General features: G+C 38.3%; 3 protein-coding genes across 4 annotated transcripts; 1 reads left to right on the forward strand and 2 right to left on the reverse strand.

Moving 5' to 3' along the window:
• Nucleotides 1–1,357: 1,357 nt before the first annotated feature.
• LOC306907250 (uncharacterized protein) lies at nucleotides 1,358–6,174 on the forward strand. The gene is made up of 5 exons (XM_079479234.1): nucleotides 1,358–2,429; nucleotides 3,005–3,141; nucleotides 3,631–4,108; nucleotides 4,407–4,652; nucleotides 5,295–6,174. Exons 1-5 carry the CDS (start codon nucleotides 1,632–1,634, stop codon nucleotides 5,505–5,507), a joined length of 1,872 nt encoding a protein of 623 aa, XP_079335360.1. The 5' UTR covers nucleotides 1,358–1,631; the 3' UTR covers nucleotides 5,508–6,174.
• p2rx3a (purinergic receptor P2X, ligand-gated ion channel, 3a) lies at nucleotides 5,771–11,196 on the reverse strand. The gene is made up of 12 exons (XM_079479235.1): nucleotides 10,961–11,196; nucleotides 10,309–10,444; nucleotides 10,157–10,228; nucleotides 9,751–9,820; nucleotides 9,570–9,663; nucleotides 8,753–8,830; nucleotides 8,477–8,612; nucleotides 8,235–8,362; nucleotides 8,058–8,151; nucleotides 7,914–7,979; nucleotides 6,617–6,694; nucleotides 5,771–6,503 (listed from the first exon to the last, which is right to left on the reverse strand). Exons 1-12 carry the CDS (start codon nucleotides 11,083–11,085, stop codon nucleotides 6,354–6,356), a joined length of 1,227 nt encoding a protein of 408 aa, XP_079335361.1. The 5' UTR covers nucleotides 11,086–11,196; the 3' UTR covers nucleotides 5,771–6,353.
• A 2,950-nt stretch (nucleotides 11,197–14,146) lies between these two features.
• Nucleotides 14,147–24,586, reverse strand: ssrp1a (structure specific recognition protein 1a). Of its 2 annotated transcripts, none has more exons than XM_079479644.1 (18): nucleotides 24,402–24,586; nucleotides 23,967–24,022; nucleotides 23,213–23,398; nucleotides 22,229–22,334; nucleotides 21,113–21,306; nucleotides 20,932–21,032; nucleotides 19,981–20,110; nucleotides 19,541–19,644; nucleotides 18,843–18,971; nucleotides 18,507–18,728; nucleotides 18,135–18,207; nucleotides 16,931–17,060; nucleotides 16,792–16,837; nucleotides 16,471–16,609; nucleotides 16,037–16,204; nucleotides 15,181–15,281; nucleotides 14,771–14,942; nucleotides 14,147–14,621 (listed from the first exon to the last, which is right to left on the reverse strand). In XM_079479644.1, the coding sequence occupies exons 2-18, from the start codon at nucleotides 24,018–24,020 to the stop codon at nucleotides 14,547–14,549; spliced, it is 2,130 nt and encodes a 709-aa protein (XP_079335770.1). In that variant the 5' UTR covers nucleotides 24,021–24,022; nucleotides 24,402–24,586; the 3' UTR covers nucleotides 14,147–14,546. The 2 variants fall into 2 exon arrangements, with proteins under 2 accessions (XP_079335770.1, XP_079335771.1); XM_079479645.1 differs by lacking the exon at nucleotides 24,402–24,586 and adding an exon at nucleotides 24,162–24,364 and having other exon boundaries at nucleotides 14,148–14,621.
• Between the last annotated feature and the right edge of the window lie 864 nt (nucleotides 24,587–25,450).

Raw genomic sequence — 25,450 nt, forward strand, 5'->3', positions numbered from 1 at the left:
GGTCCTGCTCGGAGGAGGGGAATAGGCCACAGGGCTGCTACGAGCAGCTGAGACAGTTCTCAAACCCAAGGCAGGTTCTGCCAGAGGGGCTACGAACCACCCCTTGTGCACCTGTTCTCTGATCCTCCTGGTCTGTATTAGAGCAACATATTGTTTCCTGTATTAGGGGTCAGCTGTGGCCTGGTGGTTAGAGCGGATCAGAAGGTTGCCGGTTTGAATCTCAGCGCCAGCAGGTCATGACTGAAGTGCCCTTGAGCAAGACACCTTACCCCTGATTGCTCTGCAGTAATGTGCCACTGTAAAAACACTACTTGTAAGTCGCTTTGGATAAAAGCGTCTGCCAAATGAATGTAAATGTAGAGCGAATGGGGGGAAGGCATAGAGGAACCGGTTGGGCCAAAGGAAATGCTGTAGTCTTCCTCAAATTCATTTCCACAAAACGAAACCATGTCGTTTCAGGATGCTGGTCAGGCTGGGAGAAACAAACCGGAGAAATGTCTCTCTGTGGAGAAGGCGAGGAATGCAGAGGGGACGTGAGCCTGCACTTCCCAGAGCGCTTAGTTCCTCTACCTCCCTGCTTCTTTCTCACAGTCGACTGAAGCAGGAGGGACTGAGGGGCTCTCGCAACGAGGGCATTCCGTCTCTCTGAGTGCGTCTCATGTTTGGGACCTTCCCACTCTGTAGACACACTCAGAGAGACGGAATGCCCTCGTCGTGCCCGTCAGAGGCGTGTAGGAGGACCCCACACGAGTTATTGAAAGCTTCAGTTATCCCATAGCGTCCTGCTATGCAGTACGAGTGAAGTATCTATAGGGAACATGTTTTTGGTGTATTGATTACTATTTGTATAATCATACAAATACTATGGTTTAAATATGATTATTGTAGGAAAACCTTGGTTCATTTGTAGTTACCATGTTGGTGCCAGTGGTTCGGACTGTGCTCAATCTCATCCCATAACATTCTGAGTCTCTCCAATGTCCTATCCAAATGAAGCTATAAAGGCCTAAAATAACAGGATAACTTTGTAAAATGTGTTTTTAACTAAATTAAGCTTTTTAAAAATAGTAAAACTATGTTTAGTCTTCAAAAGTGGCTGTAAATCAATGTAATTCTGGTTCCCATAAAAGTAAGGATGCTGCTGTGTGTCAGCTGATTGTAGAGAATGGACTACAAATAAATGTACTATACTTCCCAAAGTTACAATCATGTTCAATTGAAGTTTTAAGATAGCATCTTACTCAAGCTATACAAAAAATGCCAAATGTTTCTACCAGGCACACTCGTCCTACCTGTTTATCTAGGTTTTGGACACACCTTTTTCTGCTTTTCTGCACTTTTCTCTTTATCACACTTCTTCCTTCTGAAAACGTTTCAGGAATTAATAGACCAGACAGCACTAAGAGCTCATAAGAAGAATAAGGACCCAATGACTTTGTCACAGGAATATCGTTCTGAGGGATGATTGGAAGACAACTGAAGATTCTGACACACGTGTAACCAGCATGGAATATACTTGTGCGTATGTGTCTTTTATGTGTACATGCATCTGTGGAATGTGACTCTGTCTTTGTTGCATGACTGTCTGTGTGAGTTATCCGAGTCTGCACAGATGATGTAAGCCAGCATCAATGGCGGAGCTGAATCCTGTTTCAAGCAGTCATGTCTTGCTGGAATCTATGCTTCAAAAATTACGGCTTAACACTCAAATCAACAACGGCTCACAGGCTGATATCCAAACAAGCAGTTCGTCTGTGGAGTTGAATGCCGTAACAGGGGAGGATTCATCTGAAGTTTATCAGTTTGGATTTCCAACTAAAAACAACGGAGAACAAGACAGACGCTCCTCCATTTGGACTAATGCGAACCTGCGGAATGAAAGTCAGTGGAGTCACCAGTCATCTACTTTTGGGGGCACATCAACACCAAATTCAAATAATCCATTCAGAAAGATCAGGAAACATGTATTTTCACATAAACCTAAACGGACACCATTATGGAGGGGACACAATAACTTTACTCCGGAGAGGGACAATGATGTCATTTTCTGGGCTGGACACGATGGGACTCCCATACTGGAAAAGTATAACCAAATTTCTGTGGAAGGCGAAAACAGGGATGTGTTGGACTCAGGCGTGCCACCTTTATTCAAAACAAAACCGTCCCAAAAACCACCTGACCTTCTAGCCCAGACAATACCAACATCTACTTCAGTCTTGGAAACACCAGAGGTTACGGGTCAAAGTGGCACATGGAGATGGAATGTCGGGACAGATAATGGAAAAACAACAAAGACAAGTAAAAAGAAGTGGGGGGAGGCTAAACGTTGGGCCAAGAAGGTAAAGGAGCAATGGCGAGAGAAACACAGAGGCACAGAGAATGAACCAGGATATGATGGAGAAACACGAGAGATGAATGAAGAAGTGCAAGTGAGTAGTTCAGTTGTATGAAGCACCAATGCAAGTTTTACCCATTTTCTTTCTTTGCAGAACACAAGAAATATTTTGTATAAGTTTGTTAACTGACATCTATTCACATGCATTGGTTTTGTCTTCATACAATAGAAGTGAATGGGGCCACTGTTGTTCGGTCACCAACTTTCTTCAAAATATCTTCTTTTGGTTCTACAGAATAAATAAAGTCATACAGGTTTGAAATGACAAGAGTGTGATTAAATATTGGGAGAATTATTTTGGCTGAACTATCACTTTAATGACATCTCAAGTCATTTGACTTGTTTGAATAATCTTAGGATTTTTTTACCTGATTTGGAACAGGTAAAATTGAACACAGATTTAGATTTAAAGGAGGGGCTTACATTTATGGTCCGGAATATAATAGACAGTATGGAGTCTTTGCAGCCACCAACTAATTCCCTTGCATCCATCAAGATAACTTGACAAGCAACCACCATGTACTGTAGCTTTACAGTGGCACCGCTCACATTATCTGCATGAAATGTGAATGAGATAAAAACAAATTTCCTCCATGCCTTTTTTTTCAGTGCAATCTTTCTCCATTACCTGGGCCCATTGATGTAAACAACACAAGTACAGAACTTGTTAAAACTTCATATATCCACAATGAACCAATCGACACAGGACTAGATGACGCTGGCACTAGTTCACTAACCTTCATGAGGTAACTATCTCAGCTACTGACATGAAGACGATAAAAATATGCAGAGAAATATGCATGAGACATAATTATCATACCATAGTTATGACACATAAAACACAACCATCAGTTTCTCTTTCTTGTGAATATGTTGAAACTAGTTACTTCAGCCTGACAACAACTGAAATTTGCTACTTTTGCTCGTAACTTTTGAAATGTTGTCAGAAAATCGTGATCTCTATGTCTACGGATTCCTTGGGTCATGGTCATGGTCATCTTTTTTTCACGATTGGATGATCGACCAGTCCGCCTTTTAGAAAGTAGTCATAAATCGTAATATGTTTTGAATTGTATGGTAATTCGTCACAAAATTTGGAACGCGTAGAGGCTAGGTATGGGGCCTGGAACCATATAGCTGCTTGGAGCTATATTTGTTTGTGCATTTGTTAAAATAAACATTAACTTAAATCTTATTTCTATTTCTCTTGTCCGTGAAAATACCTTCACCTTTAGCACTTCTAATTTAATGAAAGAGATCTTCAGTGGAACGGAGTGGGCTCAGTTTCTCTCAGTTAACACCACCACACAGGACCAATTGAATAACTCTCCAAATAACCAATCAGGTGAAGAATGGACTGATACAGACATAACAAATTCACATTTGGGTAGGACTCAAGAGCAGATGTCTCTCCCTGACAGCTCTACACAAGACATGGCTGTCGATCAACCTGTCTATTGGCGACATGGCATATCGCAGATTGTTTCAGAACTTACAACAAATCACATACAAACTTCTGAAAAGTGTACAAACCAGTTACAATCTGTTGATCTGCAAATGAAGGAACAATCACAACTTTCTCACCAATCCAAAATTGAATCTGAGAATAGCGTTCCCAGTTATTCCCAACCACAAATTTCTGACCTCAGCCGTGAGCAGTCTCAAGATGGGGAAGAAGGTTTCATACCTCTCTTGGATCTTTCATATCTTAAGGTAGGAATATAAGCAGGAGGAAACAAGGCGCATTTAATGACTCTTTATTCAATGGAACACAAAAGAAGATATTTTGAGAAATGTTTCTGTTCAGAGAAGAGGTTTTCTGTGAGGGCCAAGTAGTTTGATTACCAACATTTATATTCTTTTGTGTTCATTTGAAGAAAGAATCTCATACAAGTTTTGATTGACATGAGGATGAGTAAACGATAAAATAATTTCTTATCTAACATGCATGGTATATTTATTCACTTCTTTCGAATGTCTCCTAATTTATCACTTTCCACCCATTTCTCAGCCGGTGGACAGTTCCTCCACGAGCACACAAGGATCTCTGCGGGGTAAAAGGGAGCACTGGACAAAAAGAAGGGAACCGTCTAAAGATACAGGGCAAGATATGGTGGATGATTACCACAGGGGCTCTTATATGTCAACACACTCTTCAAACTCCACCCGCTTCATCTCACTCACATCTTCTCTCAACTCCTACCAGAACTTTGAAGACTCTGAGTCGTCCTTTCCTATGGAGACGGCAGTTAAAAAGGTGGGTGTTTATATGTCAGAAGTTTTTTTTATGAGATGTTCATTGAAGTGCATTTTTCGGAGCTCTTGCACTCACAAAGCACAAATGGTTAAAATAGTCAGTTGAAGCTTGCAACTATATGATGATGAAAAAATGTTTCGGGTCTGAACATTATGCAGGTTAGTCATCGTAACAGCATGCAATTCGCAACCTTGCCACTAGATATTGCTTACTGGACCTTTAATTCGGCTAAGGTATAGTCTAGCTTAAGCTAAACCATGTCTGTGAAAACGGGCCATTATGTGTCACTATATACATTTCTTCATTTCTGCTCTTCTTAATGCTGTGTTATAGAGCCTTTCAATTTTATGAACCAACCCAAATAAACACTCAAATAAAGTTTAGGGTAAATTACATTAAGGGACATCCACCTTTCATAACACAAACATTTTTTATAGAAAGATTTTTCAATTCAATAACAAAGTTAAAGTTTCATAACTGTATGAATCATACCTCATACAGTAGCTTGATAAAGCTGATGTGTGCTTTTTTTATACAATTCGCAAGTTACTATTACTACTAAGTGTTATAGTTATTATTAGAAATTGTTAATATTTAACAATTTCACGTAAATAATGATACCGTTTCTCTTCTTCTCTTCAGAGGAGGATGGAAAATTCCTTTCATGTTCGATTCGCTGAAGATGTGGTCATCCTGCCAACCACCTTCTGGCCAGCTGAGAAGGAGGAAGAAGGGGAAAATGAGGAGGTGATGGAAAAAGAGGATGATTGGCAGGAGGATCTGGCTCCCCGCTCATCTTTCCCAAAGTGGATCGGCTCTTTAAAAGGTTTTAAAAGGACAAAGTACACATTTTAATTTTCCCATGCGTCAGGCCCCGCCCCTGAAATTCTGGACCTTCATTAAAGTCTGTTTACGGACAGAACACATACTTAGACGCTAGGCCAGATATTTAAACATATATCTTCTATAGTAATATTATCATCATGTGTGTGATTTGGTTCATTTATATTATCCATTTTCATGCCCTTGACATAATGTTTTAACATATTTGATAGTATTAAAGTCACAGTTTTTAAGCAAAAATTTACAAGTAAGGATCAAATAATTTTCACTCATTTGAGGCCACATGAAAACCTTTAATTAAGTAAGACATTTTTTTTATTTGAAACATTTTGCTATCTAACTCATTTATTTAATGAGCAATAACTATAGCTGTTTGTAAGGTATCATGTTATTTTACTTCCCATTGTGTAAATTATTTTAACAGCTATAAATATTACATTTTAAGTGTCATACATCCAAATGTCTGCTATAGGCTACCCTTTTGTAAAATACTTCCTTACCTCATGATACTAAATCCTTACGAAACCTGAGAAATGTAAGAGTTTGTTTCCTCAAAGCAACGTTCAATAGGAGAAACGTTAAAACAATAAATGTTTTTCTATCTTCTGATAAATAGGAAGTTAGTAAATATTATCATGTTTTATTGAATGAACATTAAAGAGAAGTATGTGTGTCCGTTCATTTGGCTCGTAGTATATACGAGTCTTGTCACTTATGGAGTCAATTTAGTAATATATTAAGGCCTACATGTCTACAGATAAAGAAACATTATAGCTAACAGATCAAACATGTTCATACAATTACGTGAACCGTTTGCAATGAATTAAAAATCTACACGTAAAAGAGCAGTAATATTATTTAGATATCACTTTGGTTAGCATTTCGTGTCGCCTCCTGTTGTCCAATAGAAAAGTTTCCCGAGTCATTTGATCTCTTTACTATGGATTTAATGGACATCTGGCTGCTTTTGTAGAGTTTGTCACTGGGTGACTGGGGGACTCCTGATACCTAGCAGGAAGAAGCAAAGAAAGATGATTTTCATTTATTGGACTCTTACTCTCCAATTCGTCTACATGACTCCACTTAACTTAGATAAAGAAAAACTGGAAAAAATGCGGTACCTCTTCAAATTTCTTTGCTTTGTACACGTCAGCCCCTTTGAGGAAGTTGAGAAGGATGAGGTCACAGAACACAGCAGCCTGCAAAAAATATATACAGTCATTATTCGTACATTTGACAGCACCACGCAATATTCATTGCAATGATCTACGTGCATGCTATTTTGGTAGCTATTTGGCCCTCGTCCCTCCTTTAATTTAAATAAATATATGGGAATGTTTTCAGTAGGTTTTTTGATAAATCCAATTGCTTAGAAAGGTAATAGGACACATTTTTTCAACACAAAGTTTTGTAACTTGTTCCTTAGCTAGCACCACTAAACTTTCTTGTTTGCATTAATGAATATAAAGCAACTATTGTCATATAATGTATTAAATGTATGTGTAGAAGAAAAAAATCATCTGTGAGGAGGATTTTAGGTGCAAAATGCTCAAAAATAGGCAGAATCATATTTAACATCTAATGTCCAATAGAGCAAATATTGAGGATATCAAATACAATGCACTCTGTGGTGTGGTGGACGCATTTATTTAATATAAATAATATTGAAAACATATTTACATAATAATGTCCCCATGATGAAAATTGATTATTAAATATACAAAATGATGCTTACTTAATGTAAAATGTGAAAAAAAATGTCGTGAGGCAAAAGTCAAGGGTAAAGGGACAGACTATGCATTGTGTACAGCATAAAAGTCAACGGGTCTCATTCACGAAGCATGTGTACGCGCAAATTTGTGCGTGAAACCTGCGTAGGAATGCTTCCACGAACAAATTATGATTCACTAAAACTTTTTCGTACTAAAATTGATCAAAAATATAAGGAAAAATACAGGAACAGCTGAAAGCACATGCGCACACAAATCACCAGTCTCGTGCTCTCCCTCCCATATATATATTTATATTTGTGTGCGTGTGCGTGTGCGTTTGCATGTGTAAATATATAGGTGTGTGTGTTTATACAGTATATATATATAAATAAAGTAAAAAAAAGCTGCGTTAGCCTATAGGTTAGTCGGAAAGCCCTTATATGGAGATGGACTAGGTGTGTTTTATGCAAATGACTAAAGTTATGCACACGGGCGCTCATTTAGAATACTCCAAATTCACTTACATTAGGGACGAGGTTAAGAACAAGTTCATGTGCCTACGCACGTTGTGAATTAGGAGTTTTCGTGAGTTCAAATGTGTGTAAAATACGAACAATCTATGCAATTATTAGTGAATGAGACCAATTATGTCTATGGAAAATCCACCCAATGTATAAAAGCAAACGTGTGTGTGTGTGTGCGTTACCAGTCCCACTGATGTCAACGCAGCAACAAAATTTATCATAAATGGCACCGTGCCAAATTTTCCGGCCTAAAAACACATAAGCAAAGTTAGCACACACGTGAGTCGATTTTATTTCAAAGATGTCCATAAACACAAGCTACTCACATTGCCTGACACAATTATTTCGAAATGGATGGCATAGGCTTTATGAAGCGTTCGATATTCAGTCCCGGCCGCAGACATGAAGTATTTAGCAAACCTTAGAGACATGAAAATAAATAAAGATTGAACTGTGAAGAAGATGAAATGAAGTATGAAGGAATACATGAATAAATGTGCTACCTGAAGTTGTAGCCATTGGAGACTTTGGACTCGACATCCAAGCGTGTGAAGGAGATTTGAGGTTTGCAGTTCTCCTCGCCGTGGTCCAGATCGCACTTCCAGGCTATGTTAATACTAATCTCTCCTCCCTGACAAACACACAAAAAACACCGGTACACAAAGTGCTGGAGATGCGATGGATTACACATTAACTCAAATTATGTTTCGTTTAGATGAGAAGCAAAGCTGAGCTGTGGACTCACTTTTTCAATAATGTTTTTTTTATTGACTTGGTCCAGGATATATCCCACTTTAAATATGGGACAATGTGTATTCTCCACTGCATCATAATTACAGTTCTTCATATATGAAGGGGTTAATTCAGAGTCGATACTTCCCCTGTGAGGGTCAGAGAGAGAGAGAGAGAGAGAGAGAGATAGGACTTTAAAAGGAGCACCTTAAATTGAATAAATAATCAAATATAACAATTACACACAAAATGACTTTTGAAGTTTGATTCATGTGTAGAAGGAACTCACCTACTGACATTAAACAGAGGAAAGCGGATGCTGTTTTTGATGAAGATAGTAAAGTTCTCAACCTCTTTCATTGGATTCCTGAGAATGTGTACAGTTCATATGTCAGTTATTCTGTGAGTGCTGCAGTTATTATCTTTTCTATACTTTGTGTAATATGAACCTGTCTGTAAAATCAAACAAACTTGTTATGATACGTACTTAAACGTATGCATACGTTTAAGTACGTGTTTGTGCTAGTGATGGTTAGGTTAAGGTGTGGGGTCTTGTTCTCGATTTTGAAAAAATATATTTATTTAAACCATTCACATACAAATCAACAGCTCGTAAAACAGTAACAAATTCCTATGAAATGAGGCTAGAAATTCTGTCTTAAATCAGGAAAACTATAAGGGCCATGAATGTACGAGGACCACAGAAAGGCCTTATTGCTGTAATTTATAGATTATATGATATTTTTGATGAATTTTACAATATAAATATTTAGGTTAAGGATTTTATTAACACTTTGTTTTCTTATTTTGCATAAAAATACTAGATGTTGGCTTTCTAAACGTTGTTTTTAATCTTTGACTTGTCCGTCTTTAACTCATGTTCCTCAGTCAATATTCAACATATACATTTTGTCATCACAAAATGTTCTTTTCACCGTGTAGAATGAGTTTATGTAGCAAACAGTGAATCACAAAAATTGACTTGAGCTGGGTTTTCACAGACTGCGTCTCGTGTATTTTTGATTCCAAACTAATGATTTGCCTAAACAATGATGGGCTCTAAAACCGGGCACACAAGGGAGCACATATAATTGCACATGTCTTACACTCTTTGCCGGTCATTCTCTGCAGGACACCAGCCTTGAATTTCACACCGTCCATCAGAGGAGCTAGTGTTCAGACATCTGCCTGTCAGCATACCTACGAAATAAAAAGAAATATAAAGCAACCTTTGTTAGAAAGATGTCTACCAGAAAGAAAGGAAGAAAGAAAGAAAGAAAGACTCACCACTGGCTAAATGTGCGTCACTTCGGTCAGTGCAGTTATCATCAGTCCAACATGAGAATCTTTCTTCACTCTGGCACAGAAAAGGATTTTGGAATGATCATTATTATTTCTAAAACCATTTTATTTTTAATGCCAAGTCTCTGTGCATGTCCTTCATTAATTCCTAACAGCTCTCCAGTATAAGAAATAGATGTCTGAAGGGCAAATACATCTTTCTTTTGACACGCTTACAATCAGTTGATAAAATTTACAAAATCTCTCAACAACGGACTGATTCGGTTTTTGAGTTTTCTTCATTCTGGAACAATGGAACAAACATTTAATCATTTCAATTTCGGGTGAACTAATCCCTAAAGTACTCATTTGAAGTGCAGAAAGTCTGTTAAGGTTTGAGGGTTTGTTTTACGTCAGGGCATCGTCCTTGCGTCTGATTGGCTGTGACGATCATTTTGGTAATAATGCAGAATGTTGAAGCGCCCTGAAAAACATTGTGGAAACCATAAATATTTTCACCAAACTACAGAGAGAGATTATTTAACTTAATCTAGATATACTGACCTGTGTTGGAGATACGTAGTCTGCTACATCCACCACTTGGTCGTTCAAGGTGCCCAAACCCTTGACTTTAGTCATGACTGTTGACTCGATCCCTGTGTCTCGATTCTGATATGCTTTTTCGTGCAGAAATACCCAACTGAAAATACACACATGCACGTACATCCACCATTAATGTTGTTGATAAAATAAATGTTAACGAACTAATAAAAAAAATATCATTCATATATTATTCATTGACCATTTAACCGATTGGCTATAGCAAATCATCTAAATAATATTTAGGGGTAATTCATTTAATGAAATTCACAGAGTAAAGGAATGGATTAATATACATAAATGTATATTATGTAATAAATAATTACATATTTGAATATTATGAATGCATTGATTTTAATATTCACTCACTAAATACATTTCAAGACCAAATTCAGCAAGAACATCTATCAATTCACGCAGGAGAGGTATAATAAAATATCTAAATAAATTATGACAACAAACATTTATATTTATGAACCAAATAATCACATTCAAATAAAACTCAGATTAACTTTATCTCACTGTCTATCTCAGACGGTTCAATATTTCAAACACTAGATTGCATTCAATATTATATTACCATAATCTTATATACGCAACATCTTAGAGTTCTTACCAGATGAAGTACAGAATAATTAGAAGCTGAGCAACGCGGTTAAGGATTCCCACAGTCCAGCTCTTCACCACAACAGATTTGGCTGTTTCATAGACGAAGAAATTTGTAATAAACCCCAAAGCCATGTCAGCTATTGTAAACGTGTGTTGTCTGCCTCAAACAGAAGTCCAGGGTAAACCCGTGTGTGTGCTGAATGACGGAAACTGTCTCGTTCTTTTATTCGACGTCTTTTGTACGAACTTTTAGTTGGAACGTTCCCTCCCCTTATGATTTCCATGCCCACCCTCTATCTGTCCCCCAGGGACCCAGGGCTCTCCATTTCCTTAATAGACCGTTTATTTGCTCGTCCCTTTTCTGCTTTACATGAGAGAAATGCTTTTTCTTACTAAACTTGCATAAATAATAAACAAACAAAACAGAATTAATTGACAACCAAAAAATTTAATTTAACAAGCTTTTCTTTAAGAGGCAGCCTCCGGTCTTTTACTAAAAACGTGTAAGAAATGTGCTATATATGAAAGTGCTATTTACACTAGATATTTGCAATATCTGCTCCATTATTTGAGATCCTGTTCATGTGTTCAATTAGACTGATCCATATTACTCGGTTTTCATTTGACCTCTACAGATTTAACCCTTTTAGCACCAATCAAAACAGCAATATCCGTGCATTTGCCGAAACATACGCTTAAAGTGTAGATCACATTTCCTCATCTCTTAAGTGGGCCCATTATGTTTGTGGTCAATTACAACATCGTCATTTCCAACTACTTGAGGAAAGCTTTCAGTCTTTGAGTGGACACAACTTCTCATAAATTACACAGGCCAGAATAACAGTAGCAGTTGACAACATCGTCATAGACTCTCACGCGTGGCATGAAATGGATTAGTCTTTTCTTAAGAAGTACAACAGCACCCATGAGACAAAACAGGAGCTAGACAGCGCATCAAGACAGCTCTGGAGGAGAGGATGCATTTGTTTTTTTACATTAAATAACGCCAAAGAAACGGATGCTATGCACACATATTCACAAGTAAAAAACATTTCCATCATATCATGTTTTTCTTGGCATCCCTATGCTTTTAACAGACCACATACCTTTTACCATGAAAGTCTCATGTTATATTAAAAGCCACAGATTCTTTGTCTGGGCCATTACTGACCCTTTAAATCCCCGATGGAGCTCATTTACTAGATTTTAGCGGTAACAAAACTGTTTTGCAGGAACTGGGTAGCAAAGGGTTATGGAATGAAGGGATCATCAGGCAATTGTTGTTCAGCAGAAACGGCAGATTTAGCAAACACGTGAATATTAAACGTTTAAAGGTAGGACATACGTTGGGTCGAATATAGACACCCCGCATCCAACACAAGCATCTGATCAAATATTTTACTTGCGTTGTATGTGATATTTAAGTAACTCTTTAACCGTCACAACTACAGTATGCAAAAGGATATGTACAGTATATATATCGTCATACATACAGTATATATCATTTACAAACTACAGTATACTATACACACGCACAAAGAGTTTGATTACAAAATGAGAATTTTTTAATGATGTTATGCTTTTATTGTGTTAGTTAGTGTTGTTTGTTATTATATTATGGCTTAAATCAAAACAATCCAAGTGCGGTTTGATTGATATTAATTGGAATGCACATTGTTTTTTATCAATTTAATAAAATAAATACATTAATTTAAAATGGAGTGATCTCATTTTGGATCCAAACTCTTCTGAGGAAAAAAACTTGATGCCCTGCTGATTTTGTAAGTTTGACTGCTTACAAACAAATGAACTGTCTACAAGTTTTATGGTAGTTTTATTTAACTGATATAGAGACAGAATATCAAAATAAATCTGGGGAAAACGTTAAATAAAGGTAAAAATTTGCATTTCAGTCAGTGAAATAAGTATTTGATCCCCGAGCAAAAATAACTTTGTACTTACTGGAGAAACCCTTGTCGGCAAGCACAGAGGTCAGACATTTCTGATAGTTGGTCACCTGGTTTGCACATGTGTCAGGATACATTTGAGACCACTCCTGTGTAAATCTTTAAGGTTTCTTGGCTGTCGCTCAGCAAATTGTAATTTTAGCCTCCTTCACAGATTTTTTATAGAACTGGGGTCTGGAGACTGGCTAGGGCATGTAATGTGCTTCTCCTTAAACCACTCTTCGGTTGTCTTGGCAATATGTCTTGGGTCTTTGTCATATTAAGAAAAAAGTCACTCTCCCGTACCTTCTCTGGATCTGTTCCACATTAGTGGAATGATCTATCTGCTGCTACAATATCAGCAGACTCAGTTGCCATCTTTAAAAAGCGCATCTCTTCCGTCAACACGTCGCAGATTGATTTATCCTAATTCTTTTCCTTTTCCCCCTCTTTAAAAAAATTCAATAAAAAAATACTAACCTCACTATTCTTAGCTTTGTATACTGTGCTAGGTTTTAATGGACTAGTTTTGATGCACTTATGTATTTTGTTGCCTATGTTGTTTCAATGTTTCCTCATCTGTAAGTCGCTTTGGATAAAAGCGTCTGCCAAATGACTAAATGTAAAATGTAAATATTAAAGGCACATCCACGACCCAGGTCTACAAAATGGCCCTGACATCCTTTGAAACCTATTTGGTCTTGACCATGGTTGTGGAAAGGTTGAAATGGAAGATGGATTCTGTTGGCAGGCATGTTTTAAATACATAACAAACTGACCTAGGAGTACTTTCTTAAAGTGACAGGATTAATCTGTGGTCCATATAGGCACGCAACCAATCTCTGAAGCCAGAATAATTGCTGGTTGGTAGGGGATCAAACACTGGCAATGCAAATTAAATTTATAATATTTATATATATGTTTTGGTTGATATTCAGGTTCTATCGGTTAAAATAAACCTACCATAAAAATTATAGACGGTTCATTTCTTTGTAAGCAGGCAAAAATTCAGCAGTGGATCAACTAATAATTTCCTTCACTGTATATGTATATAAGGATAGAGAAGAGACTGCCAACAGGAAGAGTTACCAATAGCAAGAACATTCCCGGTAAAAGTTGAATGGAATAGGGATGCACATTTTCATATTGTTAATACATTTCCATTAAAATGATTGACCACATGACAGAAGCCAAATTCGAGTACTGAAATATAAATAAAGAATAATTACTGACCACACACACACACACAAAGGTGCTGAATCGCTCAATTTTATTGCAATTCCTGAATAGCTCTTTATAGCTTAAAGTACAAAACGAGACATTTTCTGAAGTGCAGTTTCTCTAGAATGAAAAAGGCAAACAAATAAATGTGTAAAAAGCCTCTACACAGGCAGTCCTAACCACACTTTCCTGAATAAATGTCTGTCTACCAAACCTGGAATCAAAATTCTGAGAGCTTTACAGATGGTGCTCTCTGTAGAGAAAAATACAACCGGTCTCTTTCATGTTCTTAGTCCGAATGAAAGAAACTGGTGTATAAATGTGCTTGGAACGCACACAGTCAGAATGTTCAAGGTCTTGGTCCAAATAACCATCACGTATTTGTTTGTGAAACCTGAGATGATGTGGAAATGTCTTTGTGTAACATTAGTCAGACCCCGACTCCTCTTCTGAGCTGGGTGGCGTGGAGGCGACTTCCTCCTCATCATCGTCATCAGATGCCTAAGAAAGATAAAGATTGTCATTATTTACCAACCCTTGATACTAACCATTTAAATCTTCTGTAGACATAAAATAGCTTTAAGAAACCTTGGCTGCACTGTTCCTTTAAACCTACAATAAAAGTAAAAACAAACACGTCCATCACACACCTTGCGCTTGCTGCCTTTGCCTTTGCCTTTGCCATGGTCAGATTCCGATGAGCTCTCCTCACTGGAGATGAACTCTTTGCTCTTAAAGCTTTCGTTCCCAACTTCCCTCTTTCGGTCCTTTTCTCCTCCACTCTTCTTAGCATCCACCTTGCCTCCTTTCTTTTTCTTTTCTCTAGAAACACAAGTGTCGAATGTGTCAGCATAAAATCTGTGCATTAAGAATTCACGTAAATGTACAAAAAACAACCTTCTCATTATCTTTAGACACATTTGAGATTACAAAGTATTTTTTGTGGTTAACTGGCTCAAGCTAATTACAAAAAAAGAACCAACTCAAGCCCACAAAACGGAATCAAGATCATGCGAGCGATTTCCAGTGAAATCTGGACTGTGTCGGAGTGTTAGCTCACTTAGTAACGGCAGACGCTCCACCTCCACCTCCACTCTCTTTATATTCTTTCATAGCTTTTTCATATTGTCTTTTGGCCTCTTCTGCTTTCTTGTCCCACTCCTGTGAGACAGATCAGACACAGCAAATTCAGTTTCTCTTCAAAGTCATTTCACTCTGCATATCACTTTAGCATTATGAATTCATTTCTAAATCATCGGAGAATCAATAATACAAACCACAGAAAAGTAACAAATAAATGGCATCATCTGGCAAATAAATGTATTCAGTGGTACATCACACTTGAAATGCAGGAAAGATGTCTGCTCATAAAATATGAATCTTGCCACTGAACAAAACAATGAGAGTGTTATTTAGATAGTGTTTCATCCCAGTCGTGAACATCAGTGAATGTTTAAGTTATGGTTCAGTTGAGCGATTTCAACCAAATTGGCATGGGACGATGGCTACATTAAAACATTGTGATGGACGATTACATCGGGGGGGGAGGGCTTGGGTCCGCAGTACAGCTCCTGCCCACTACGAACAATGTGAAGCAGCCATCAGAGCTGGGCAGCCACACATCCGTCTTTATACAACGCGGGATGCACAGACACGAGTCAAACACCTGTCTTCTTTATACAACGTGAGCTTCACAGTTATAATAGTTATAGTCTGTACAGCGCAAGCTTAAATGCCCTTAGCCTTGTTAATATTTGTTCACAAAGTGATTTGCAGCACGGATAAGCGAGTCTCACGCGATGAAAATGAAACATTTGTTGGAATCACAGCCAACCCTAGTTCAATGTTAGATTTCATTTATCTTTGTTCTTAAAGTGTGAATACTTTCAGGTTTCAGGTGTGTGTGTGTCACCGACCTCTTTCCGGTCTTTGCCCAGTTGTTTCCACATCTCTCCAGCCTTCTTTGAGATTTCAGTCACCGAGATCCCAGGATACTCACTCTTGATTCGCTCACGGTTGCCGTTGAGCCACAGCATGTATGCGCTCATCGGCCTCTTAGGAGCACCAGGGTCCTTCACTTTCTTCTGTTGTGCACAGACAGAGGGAAAAAAGCCTGAATATATAAAGGCTACTGATGGGATTACATGCCACATTTTTCCTACAGAACCACCCAGACTGTCATCGGAGTCTGAACTTCCAGTTTCAGTGTGCAGTCCCATCCAGCCTATTAACTTAAATGATGAAGCATGAAAGATCATTGTGAGCATTTCTGGAGACTTTCATTCTCCCAGATGAATTTAGGTATATGACATATTAGTTGTATTTCAGATGTGTATGATTTGTTGCGGACCTCTTTCCGTGGTTTTCTCTCTTTCTTTTCCTTAACCACTTTCTTCGGCTTCTTTTCTACTTTCTTCTTCTTCTTGCCTTCATCCTCACTATCTCCATCCTCTCCCTCACTTTCGCTCTCTGAGGCGTTACTGTCATACCTGCACAGAAACAGCATTATTATTTGACAGAATGGAAGAAGTAAAATTTATTTTGCAAGATTACATTTGTAAGAATCTTTATTTCTTGCTCAAGATTAAACATTATGATCATTTGCAACTTGATTTTCTTTTGCCTACAAAATCTTGTTAATATGTGCTAAAATAGCTTCAGTCATACTTACTCTTCTGCAACTTCATCACCCTCCTCACCAGGGTTAAAAGACTCATCTACAGAAAAATATAAGACATTAGGATCTGCAGCGACCACTGTACAAGACTCAAACATGGCGTTTTAGCTTCTTGTTCCAGTGCATCAGTTACCGCTGTCGCCCTCGGATTCGTCGCTTCCGTCCGCCTCCTCTCTGATCTTGCCCTCTTGTTTCATTCTCTCCAGGTAGGCGTCATGCGTGTCTTCATCAGAATCACTGTAGCCGTCAGCGCCTTTCATACCCTGCAAATAAACAGTTTGATAAATAATGACAAGCGCAAGGCATGACTGCGCATCGCTGTGGCCTGCAGGAAGTTAATGCATTGAAATGTGTCGCCACCATGGGCACTTTAGTATAAACACTTGCGTGCACGGATCACAGAATTAGTGGTTCAAAAGCACTTCCTGCTTATTCCCACGAGGGCCCATCCATCAACAAAATGGATTGTTTATTTAGTTAAAACCAGACTCGGATCGCATACATACATCGTGCCCGGAGAAAGAGCTCTTAACAGTGTATTGGATTTAGACAACATGCAGAAGAGATCATTAACACTTCTCAGTCGAAACACATTGTTCAAGGGATCAAAAACCAATTAGTTTTGCATTAAGGCTATGTGATATCTCGAATAGATTATTTCCAGCAAATTCGATTTATATCAAGACAGACGTTACAATACTGTCTCAGCACCATAACTATCTGGATAAAAATCTGTTAATAAACAAGTACATAAAAAAAATCTATATTCAGTATTGTCTCCTTACACTGATTTGCAATGGAAAGCGGTAAACGCTGGGTCACGTTTGTGCCAAAGTTCAGTTTTACTTCATTTATACTTGTAAATATATGTTCAAACTTATGTTTCACTTCTCGGAAATATGCCTTGTAGGACACACACTAAATGTTACGTACATGTATGTGTTAATGAGAGATCCAAACAGATTCGATCACACACAACCCATACATCTACTTCAAACTATCACTCTTCCGCAGAGGAGCGGTACCAAAGCCCAACACCCAAAGAAAATACGAATTTCATTCAAATCTGCACAGTATAATTCAACAAATATGTACAAAACACTTATTCGACTGGCTATGTAGGGTCATTGATGACCTCAAATGACATGGCTTTAAAGTGTTTTAGTTAAAATATCTGGTTTATAACTAGGTAGTTAGTTTCAATATACATGTATTATTCTTGCAATAGTTCATATTAAAAAGCCATACTATATAATTTTCACTGTATTTATTGAAATCTGATGAATAAATAAAATACTCTGAAAACTAAAAAAATAGTCCTGAATTTAGGTGGTTACCTCTTTAGTTCCTCTGTTCTTGATGTTCAGTTTCTTGGCATTGACAAAGTCAAAGAGTTTCCCATATTCTTCCCTGTATAACACAAGTCCGTCAGTCCACCGTTTTCTTGGCTTTAACCACAATACTTAAAAAATTGCATTCCTAACTATTCAAATTAGCTTAACACTATATAACACATAACAGACTACTATAAGGTTCACAAAGTGAAAGTTATTAGAAAGTCATTTGTCTAAAATCCTAACATAACACGCCTGTCAAATGCATTATGATTTACAGACACTGTTGTTGTGTATTCTCGAGCAAATGCTATCAGAAAAACTGTTCTTTGCTTGTGTAGGCCATTACAAGGGATTATGGGTATTATACTTCACCTCTCAATGTTGCTGAAGGTGTACTGGTTTTTCTGCTTGGTCTCTATTTCAAAGTCAAAGGAGCGGGTGGTGGTGGTCCCTCGAGCAAAGTTGACACAGGAGATCTCCTCAAATCGCAGGTGAACTGGGGGCTTGTGCACATAGATGAAGCCTCTCTCCAGCGGATACAGCAGCCCTGAGCTCGCTTTATACGCACACGTTATACACTGAGATCCTGAGTGACTGCACACACAAAGAGAAACACTTACATATAACTATTACTCTAAAGACCTCACATGCGAAGAATAAAACCCTATAAGAAAGTTTAGACTAGGAGTATGCGTGTGTGTGTTTTACCCTTGGAAGTTTCCAGGCACTGTGATCTTTCGGTTGACTAGAGCCTTCATGACCCGACTGACAATCTCATAAAGAGGACCGTTCATGTTCTTACTGAGCTTCCCTTCATAACGCTTCTCCACCTCATCCCTAAAGAAAGAGAGAGATTAAGCAAAGCTAACTGAGGGTAAAGCGATATTTCAGAGGCAAAACTAAATTTCCCTATGTTTTACTCGCCCTCAATGACTTTCTTCTTGAAGAATAATGCAGTCAGTGTTAAAATACCACGTATAATTTTTTACATGATCCCTCTATGTTAACCTGAGGCTTATTTTTATAGCAAATGAAAGTGACGAAAGCTTCCGCACAGAGGAGACGTATCCTATTGGATCAAAACGGAAAATGCTGCATCCGTCACCGGAACTTGCATAATTTGCCGGAAAAACAACGTTCATGCTTCACAAGACCTTTGTTTAGACCCCAGAGCCGTGTCGAGCCGTTCTTTGATCGATGGGTGCACTTTTTGGAGCATCAATTCTACCACTTGGAAGAAAAATGATACGTGGTATTATAACTCAGACTGCATTACTCTTCAAGAAGAAAGTTATATTCAGTCAGAATGCCTTGAGGGTGAGTAAAACACGGGTACATTTTGTTTTGCCTCTGAAATATCGCTTTAACATCTTTTAGAAGAATAGGCTCGCCATAAGAATACTCACTCGCTCATGTTAAGAGTCAGGCTGAGATCTTCATCTTTGGTGAAAAGAAGAATGAGGAAGTGATAGCGCGTCTGACCCTGTTTAATGGGTGGGTCTAGACTGATCTGAAAAAGAAAAACAATCCAAACTTGATTAAAAAAATCAGCTTTGATTTCATTTTATATAAAACATACACCGAAGATCTTGCTTTATTAAAATCCTGAAATAAAATCTCGTCTGTTCTGTTGAGCCCAAATAGGAAAAAGCATAATTCAACATCAATTCTGCTTTGAACCAGCAGAGGGCAGCAACATTCAAGAAAAAATGAAGGATGATCTTCAGGAATAATAAGTAGTCTTTAAATGCATCATTCTTTCAGGGCAGTGTATAATAATTTATATTTCCCACATCTATAGCATGAATTGACATCAAGCATGGTTGTGTTCAATGAATCAACTCACCACAAAGAACATCTGCCTCTGGTCCTTGTGTGGCAGCAGGAAGAGACGCAGGACAGTTGTGTAGGGGATCTTATAGTCAAACGTCTTACCGTGCAGGTGGAGGAAAGTGGGGTAGATACGGATATCATACCTGAGAGGAAAAACACCAAGTCAAGCCAAATGTGACGAGTAGGGTTTGGAGCGGTATACTGGTTCATACCGAATACCAAAGTATATTTTTGTTATTATATGAATTTTTTGGTATACCGCAGTACATGTATATGTAGCTTTAACACTTTACGGAACACGGCGCAGCGCGACACCGTTTCAGTGGGGTCACTGTTGCAGTGTGACCGGCACTACTGTATCATCATATATAAACTAAACAGACTCGTTTGGATGTTCACGTGCGTCTCGCACATGAGTGGAAACGTTACGTATCCTGTTCATGTTGCAATGGGAGTGCACACCGCACGGCTGAACAGCAGATGACTGTAACGTGTAGCAATTGCAAGTTCGCATTACGTTATATTCAACTCACAAGCAAAATCTTCTAAAAGCGATCGTGTTCCCCTCATACCTGCTCAATTTAAGCATATAACATGATGTGTTCCTGTTTTACCTGTTTGTCTGTGTGCTATGATGATTTTTCTCTCTCAATCAGTATAAAATGTGGTAAAAAAACAATACCGCCATGTACCGGAAACCGCTATGAATCTGGAAAATACTGTTATATTAATTTATGGGCATAGCGCCCAGCACTTGTGACGAGACTTAAGTAGAGGTCGAGCATCATTTACACAGGATACTCAAATCTTTACACTTTTATAATAAATGGATTTCTTTTAAACCAAATTTAGCACACTTAAAATCCACCAAGAAGTTCACACCAGTTAGCAATTTAGTGTCTACATTGCTGAATTCCATTAAGTGTAATGATCCGTGTTGGATTATGAGTGTATAAACGTTTACCTTCCTCTCGGAGTAAGGCACTGAAGCTCTTTGAATATACACACAGCATCCCCAGTGGCTTGGATAACGTCTGCCTTCGACAGAATATTCTGAGCGAACGCCTGTGAGAGAGAGAGAGTCAGTATCAACAGAGGTTCATGCATATGCACAGTTGCTCACAGACGTGTCTACATAAGCGTACCTCCACAGGGTCTGATCCATCATCTCCAGTGTTGGGTGGGACATAGAAGCGCACCTCCATGAGCGACACTTCCGCATCATCGTTCTGATGGAACTCTAATGTCACTTCGTTCTTTCCTGTTGCACACTGGGAAACGCTGTTAAGCGGGATCTCAAGCGCTGGGCTGTCGTTCACGTCGAACGATAGCAGCGGCCCTGGGCACACACACACACACACAGACTTATATAGTAACGCCTAGTATATTGGCAGGGCTGTAAAGTGCCTCACATGCTACAAAAAATTCAGTCTGTGCCAAGAATACATTTCATAGTGTAGCACGCGTCCGATACAGTTTGGCAGGTACATTAGATAGAGCGACAATTTTGTGATGTGCGTTTATCAGTGTGCTTGAGTGAGGTTAACTAATAGAGAACCACTATTTATTTCCTTTTTGCAATTAAAACTTGTTTTCCGTCTACATTGAGTCCATTGATCTAGAGCCCTATGATCTGCGCGATGTAGGAAAACATGGAAGGAATCACCAAAGCGGAATTCTACTAACGTTATTTAAATATGTCATCTGCTTGTCTTTGAGTGAATGAGTTGCACACTTTAACATGTTACAAGCATGACACTCGTGGATGCTTCAAAATACGGAAATAAAAATGATCATAACTTCCGTTTCACGGGGACTTTAACGATGGCAACAGAAATGTTATTCTTGTGCTACAACTGTTTGGCCTGTGCTACAAAACTTTAAACCTCTGCAGCACCGGCCCCTATTGTAAACAAAGTTAACGTGATCTATATTGGTGATCAAGCTAATGTTAGCCTTTCTGATTTTGCAAGAACATTTGTACTGTCAAATCGATTAATCATGAATTAACGATTCCAAAATAAATGTTTGATTATATAATAAATGTGTGTGCCCTGTATATTTATATGTATATAAAAATGCACACACATATATAATAAAACTGTGTATACATTTACAGAAATATTTATTTCAAAATGATTAATCGCGATTAATCACAAATTCCAATTATATTAAGATTTATACTCACTGTAGAGTTAGGGATCTATGCAGAAGAATTTGCAATATTACAGCAAATTTGTGCATCACCAAAAGTTTGATACCTGCAAATTTGGCCGTGCCCCAGTTCCAGCCCTTCACACACATATCCTTCTCTGTCAACTCGAGCTTGTAGTTCGATTTAAAAAATGCAGAAAGCTTCTCAAAATCCTGTGGATGAGCAAAGCGAGGGAGGCGATGTCGAGAGAAAGAGGGAGAAGAAAGAAGAGATAAACAAAATTACTTTCCATGAATCTCTCTCTGATCCAGCACCGGGGTCATTAATAATGAGAGTTGGCCGCGTCGCTCGGCCCCTCTGGGAACGCAGAGGTGAGCGTAATCCGGCCGGAGGCTGATGTGGAGCACGTTCAATCAGTCTGTTTATTTATCCAGCAGTGCACAATCGCTTCCACATGTCACTCCACCAGGTGTGTGTGTGTGTGTATGATATCCATCTGTGCGTTAATGAGTTTGGCACTGGGTTGCCGAATCCTTCACGATGACTTTAAGATTACACAAACCAGCACCACACACACAGACTGCCCTGATCATCAAAACATTTCCTTTTCCTCTAATGCACAGATATAACAATGACAAAAAATGACTTTAAAGTTAACTTCCAAATTAACAGATCTAAATATAAAGAGAATGCACAAACACACACGTCAACTTTGTCTATGTTACATTTAACAGATATTTCCGGAGTTATGCTACGCTGCCTAATAATAAACACTGTGCGTTATGACATCATGCAAACACGCACGCAGCACAAATCCATTAATGCAGGCCATTGATTAACCCCAGGAGAAAAGCATTTCTTGTAACAATTTGAATTACACATACACAAACGTGCGCAGACGCACACAGCACCAGGACTGATCTTTGGGAAAAATAATGTCCTTTCGGATGAAATGATTTAATAGTTTTTGCACCAAAACAACACCAGTCGATAAAATTACTATGTTATGAGGGGTTCGTTTTTCCATTCAAAATTTCTCTAGTTTTTATATTTGATATGCAGCCGACAACCGTTTGACCAACAAACTCACTGTGTCTTTAAAGCCGTCATATTTGTAGACGTGTCCGGCGCTGGTGGTCAATTTGATCCCATGACCCAGACAGACCCGACGCCACTGGGCCACAGAGAGTTCATTAACTGGAATACTGTCCACCTTCCCTGTCTTATTGCTTTTATACACCACAGACTGCTTTCCGAACCTTAGTCTGCCATCATTCTGGGGAAAAAAACAGAATGCGTGTTGCATTTTAGTCTTCAACGTATTTTAAGTATAGATATTCCTCAATATTGTGTTTTCCACCCCACAGGAATAATAAATGTTTCTACAATATACACATTCTGATACATTTACAATGCATATTTAATACAGGTTTCAGAGAAAGTGTGACAAATGTTCTTGCGATGCAATACATGGATGATATGCAAATGTTTAGTATGCATGGCATTTACAGATGACTAATCACATACTGTGCACTGTGTTTTATAAATCTTCTTACACAGAAATCTAAACAAAATGAGGTCATGTGACAGTTTAAAATGTTTATTGTTGCATCATGCACCACGTGCACATTTTTTACCCAAATAGTATGACACACAGTGCATACTGCAAAGTATGCAATGGTTTATTTTAACCGTAACCATGCACTAGGTGGCATTAAAACACTGCCATATTGCGACACCCAGTGGTCAGTTTATGGTCATTTATACCCAGTATGTGTTGGAACTATACTTGAAAATACTTTCCTGTAGTCTGTTCTCTTTAATGTTTGAGTCGTGTCACTTACCCATGCACCCTTCATTTCTTGATAGATATCGCTAAACTCCAGAGTGTCTCCCATCTCTAAATATAAACAAACAAAACATCAGAAAACCAATGGAGATACAGCTACTCTTTAAAAACGCGTTTTTTCTTGCAGCCAAATGTAGAAGAACATCAAAACAATCATTATTATCGCCATCTATTCACGATCATCAAGTACATTTCTCATATGTCAATGAAGTTGGTCACTGACTGCATCTCAAGCCCTACTGAGGTGCCTCTTCAAGCACGTCGAAGCATTAAAGTAATGAAGACAGATCTGTCTAGGTAGGCAGCTCACTGGATCTGTTAACACAACCGCTGGGTTCTCACACTACTGAACATGCGGAGCAGATGCGATCCCTTAGCCGGCTTCTTTTAAACGACCCTTTTGAAAGACACAAACGTATTTAGCACTTACTTTGGGTGAAGACGGACTCAATAAATATATACGCGTGGTTTCCGGTATCGAACGTATTTGATTCAACTACAGAAATAAGCGATAAAGTAACCAAGCGGCTCTATTCTCCCGTTTCCCGCGTTCAACCTCCGGTTCTGAACACAGTCACCCGGAAGAAGTATTGAAAGGTCACGCGTTTCTATGACACCGCGTTCGTTAATGTCTTTCGTTTTATAATAATTATTTATAACACAGAATTAAAAACAGAATAATTTTTATTGTATTGTATTGTATTAAAAATGGCATTACATTACATGTTTTTATCAAATTAAAAATAAAGCCATAAATACAAACAAACACGCCACGGGTTGTTTACATTAGTATGTCACATTCAGTTTTACATCTGCTGCTTATGTTACAATGGAAGTGAATGTACCATTTAAGGTGTCTGTGATCGTGTGTACTATTTAATTCAGGTATAATTTGATATTTTAAAAGAAGGTCTGCAATTATAAAAACACCTTATTTTAAGTGTTGTACACTGGAGATTAGAGGTTATTTCCATTGACAAAATAGTTATATTATATAAACAATACAATTGTAGCGTCTGCAAAAGTCAGTGAACATTTAACCTCACACGAGCAATGGACGCGAAAAGGGGGTGCATTTAAGACTTAACACCAGGGGGCGCCAGAGCCACGACTCAAATGCATGCCACCAAGACGCTCACGTTTCAGTGAAACGTAACAAGATCAGAAGAGAAAGGTAGGTTGTTTAGGATTATGTAATAATCAACGTGTTAAGCCCTTTATTAAATGCCATACCCTGAAACTAAGTGCTTACCTACTCATAAATGCCACTTACGCACTTCCGAAAAAACCCACGCATGTGTGTAAAATACACAGACGCACTTTTAAGTGGCATGTGGCGGCGGACTGTAAAAAATCTCAAAAATCTTACCGTCAATATAGGTATAATACCAGAAGCATGAGACATAAAATAAACAACAAAGACTCAAAATATGCATATATTATTCACAGGTCTTCTGCTTCTTAATTATTTTGTTCAAT

Source organism: Barbatula barbatula, assembly GCF_947034865.1.
Source record: "Barbatula barbatula genome assembly, chromosome: 18".
NCBI lineage: Eukaryota > Metazoa > Chordata > Actinopteri > Cypriniformes > Nemacheilidae > Barbatula > Barbatula barbatula.

What these genes read in the sequence shown, in the direction of transcription:
- LOC306907250 (XM_079479234.1), top strand. Translation starts at nt 1,632, where the DNA reads ATGGCGGAGCTGAATCCTGTTTCAAGCAGTCATGTCTTGCTGGAATCT. An exon ending in TGGATCTTTCATATCTTAAG is followed by an intron (nt 4,109 to 4,406) that starts GTAGGAATATAA and finishes CCCATTTCTCAG; the next exon opens with CCGGTGGACAGTTCCTCCAC. An exon ending in TGGAGACGGCAGTTAAAAAG is followed by an intron (nt 4,653 to 5,294) that starts GTGGGTGTTTAT and finishes TCTTCTCTTCAG; the next exon opens with AGGAGGATGGAAAATTCCTT.
- p2rx3a (XM_079479235.1), bottom strand. Translation starts at nt 11,085, where the DNA reads ATGGCTTTGGGGTTTATTACAAATTTCTTCGTCTATGAAACAGCCAAA. An exon ending in ACTACGTATCTCCAACACAG is followed by an intron (nt 10,229 to 10,308) that starts GTCAGTATATCT and finishes AATGTTTTTCAG; the next exon opens with GGCGCTTCAACATTCTGCAT. An exon ending in TGACGCACATTTAGCCAGTG is followed by an intron (nt 9,664 to 9,750) that starts GTGAGTCTTTCT and finishes TTTATTTCGTAG; the next exon opens with GTATGCTGACAGGCAGATGT.
- ssrp1a (XM_079479644.1), bottom strand. Translation starts at nt 24,020, where the DNA reads ATGGGAGACACTCTGGAGTTTAGCGATATCTATCAAGAAATGAAGGGT. An exon ending in AGAGGCAGATGTTCTTTGTG is followed by an intron (nt 19,645 to 19,980) that starts GTGAGTTGATTC and finishes TTTCTTTTTCAG; the next exon opens with ATCAGTCTAGACCCACCCAT. An exon ending in ACCTTCAGCAACATTGAGAG is followed by an intron (nt 18,208 to 18,506) that starts GTGAAGTATAAT and finishes TGTGTTATACAG; the next exon opens with GGAAGAATATGGGAAACTCT.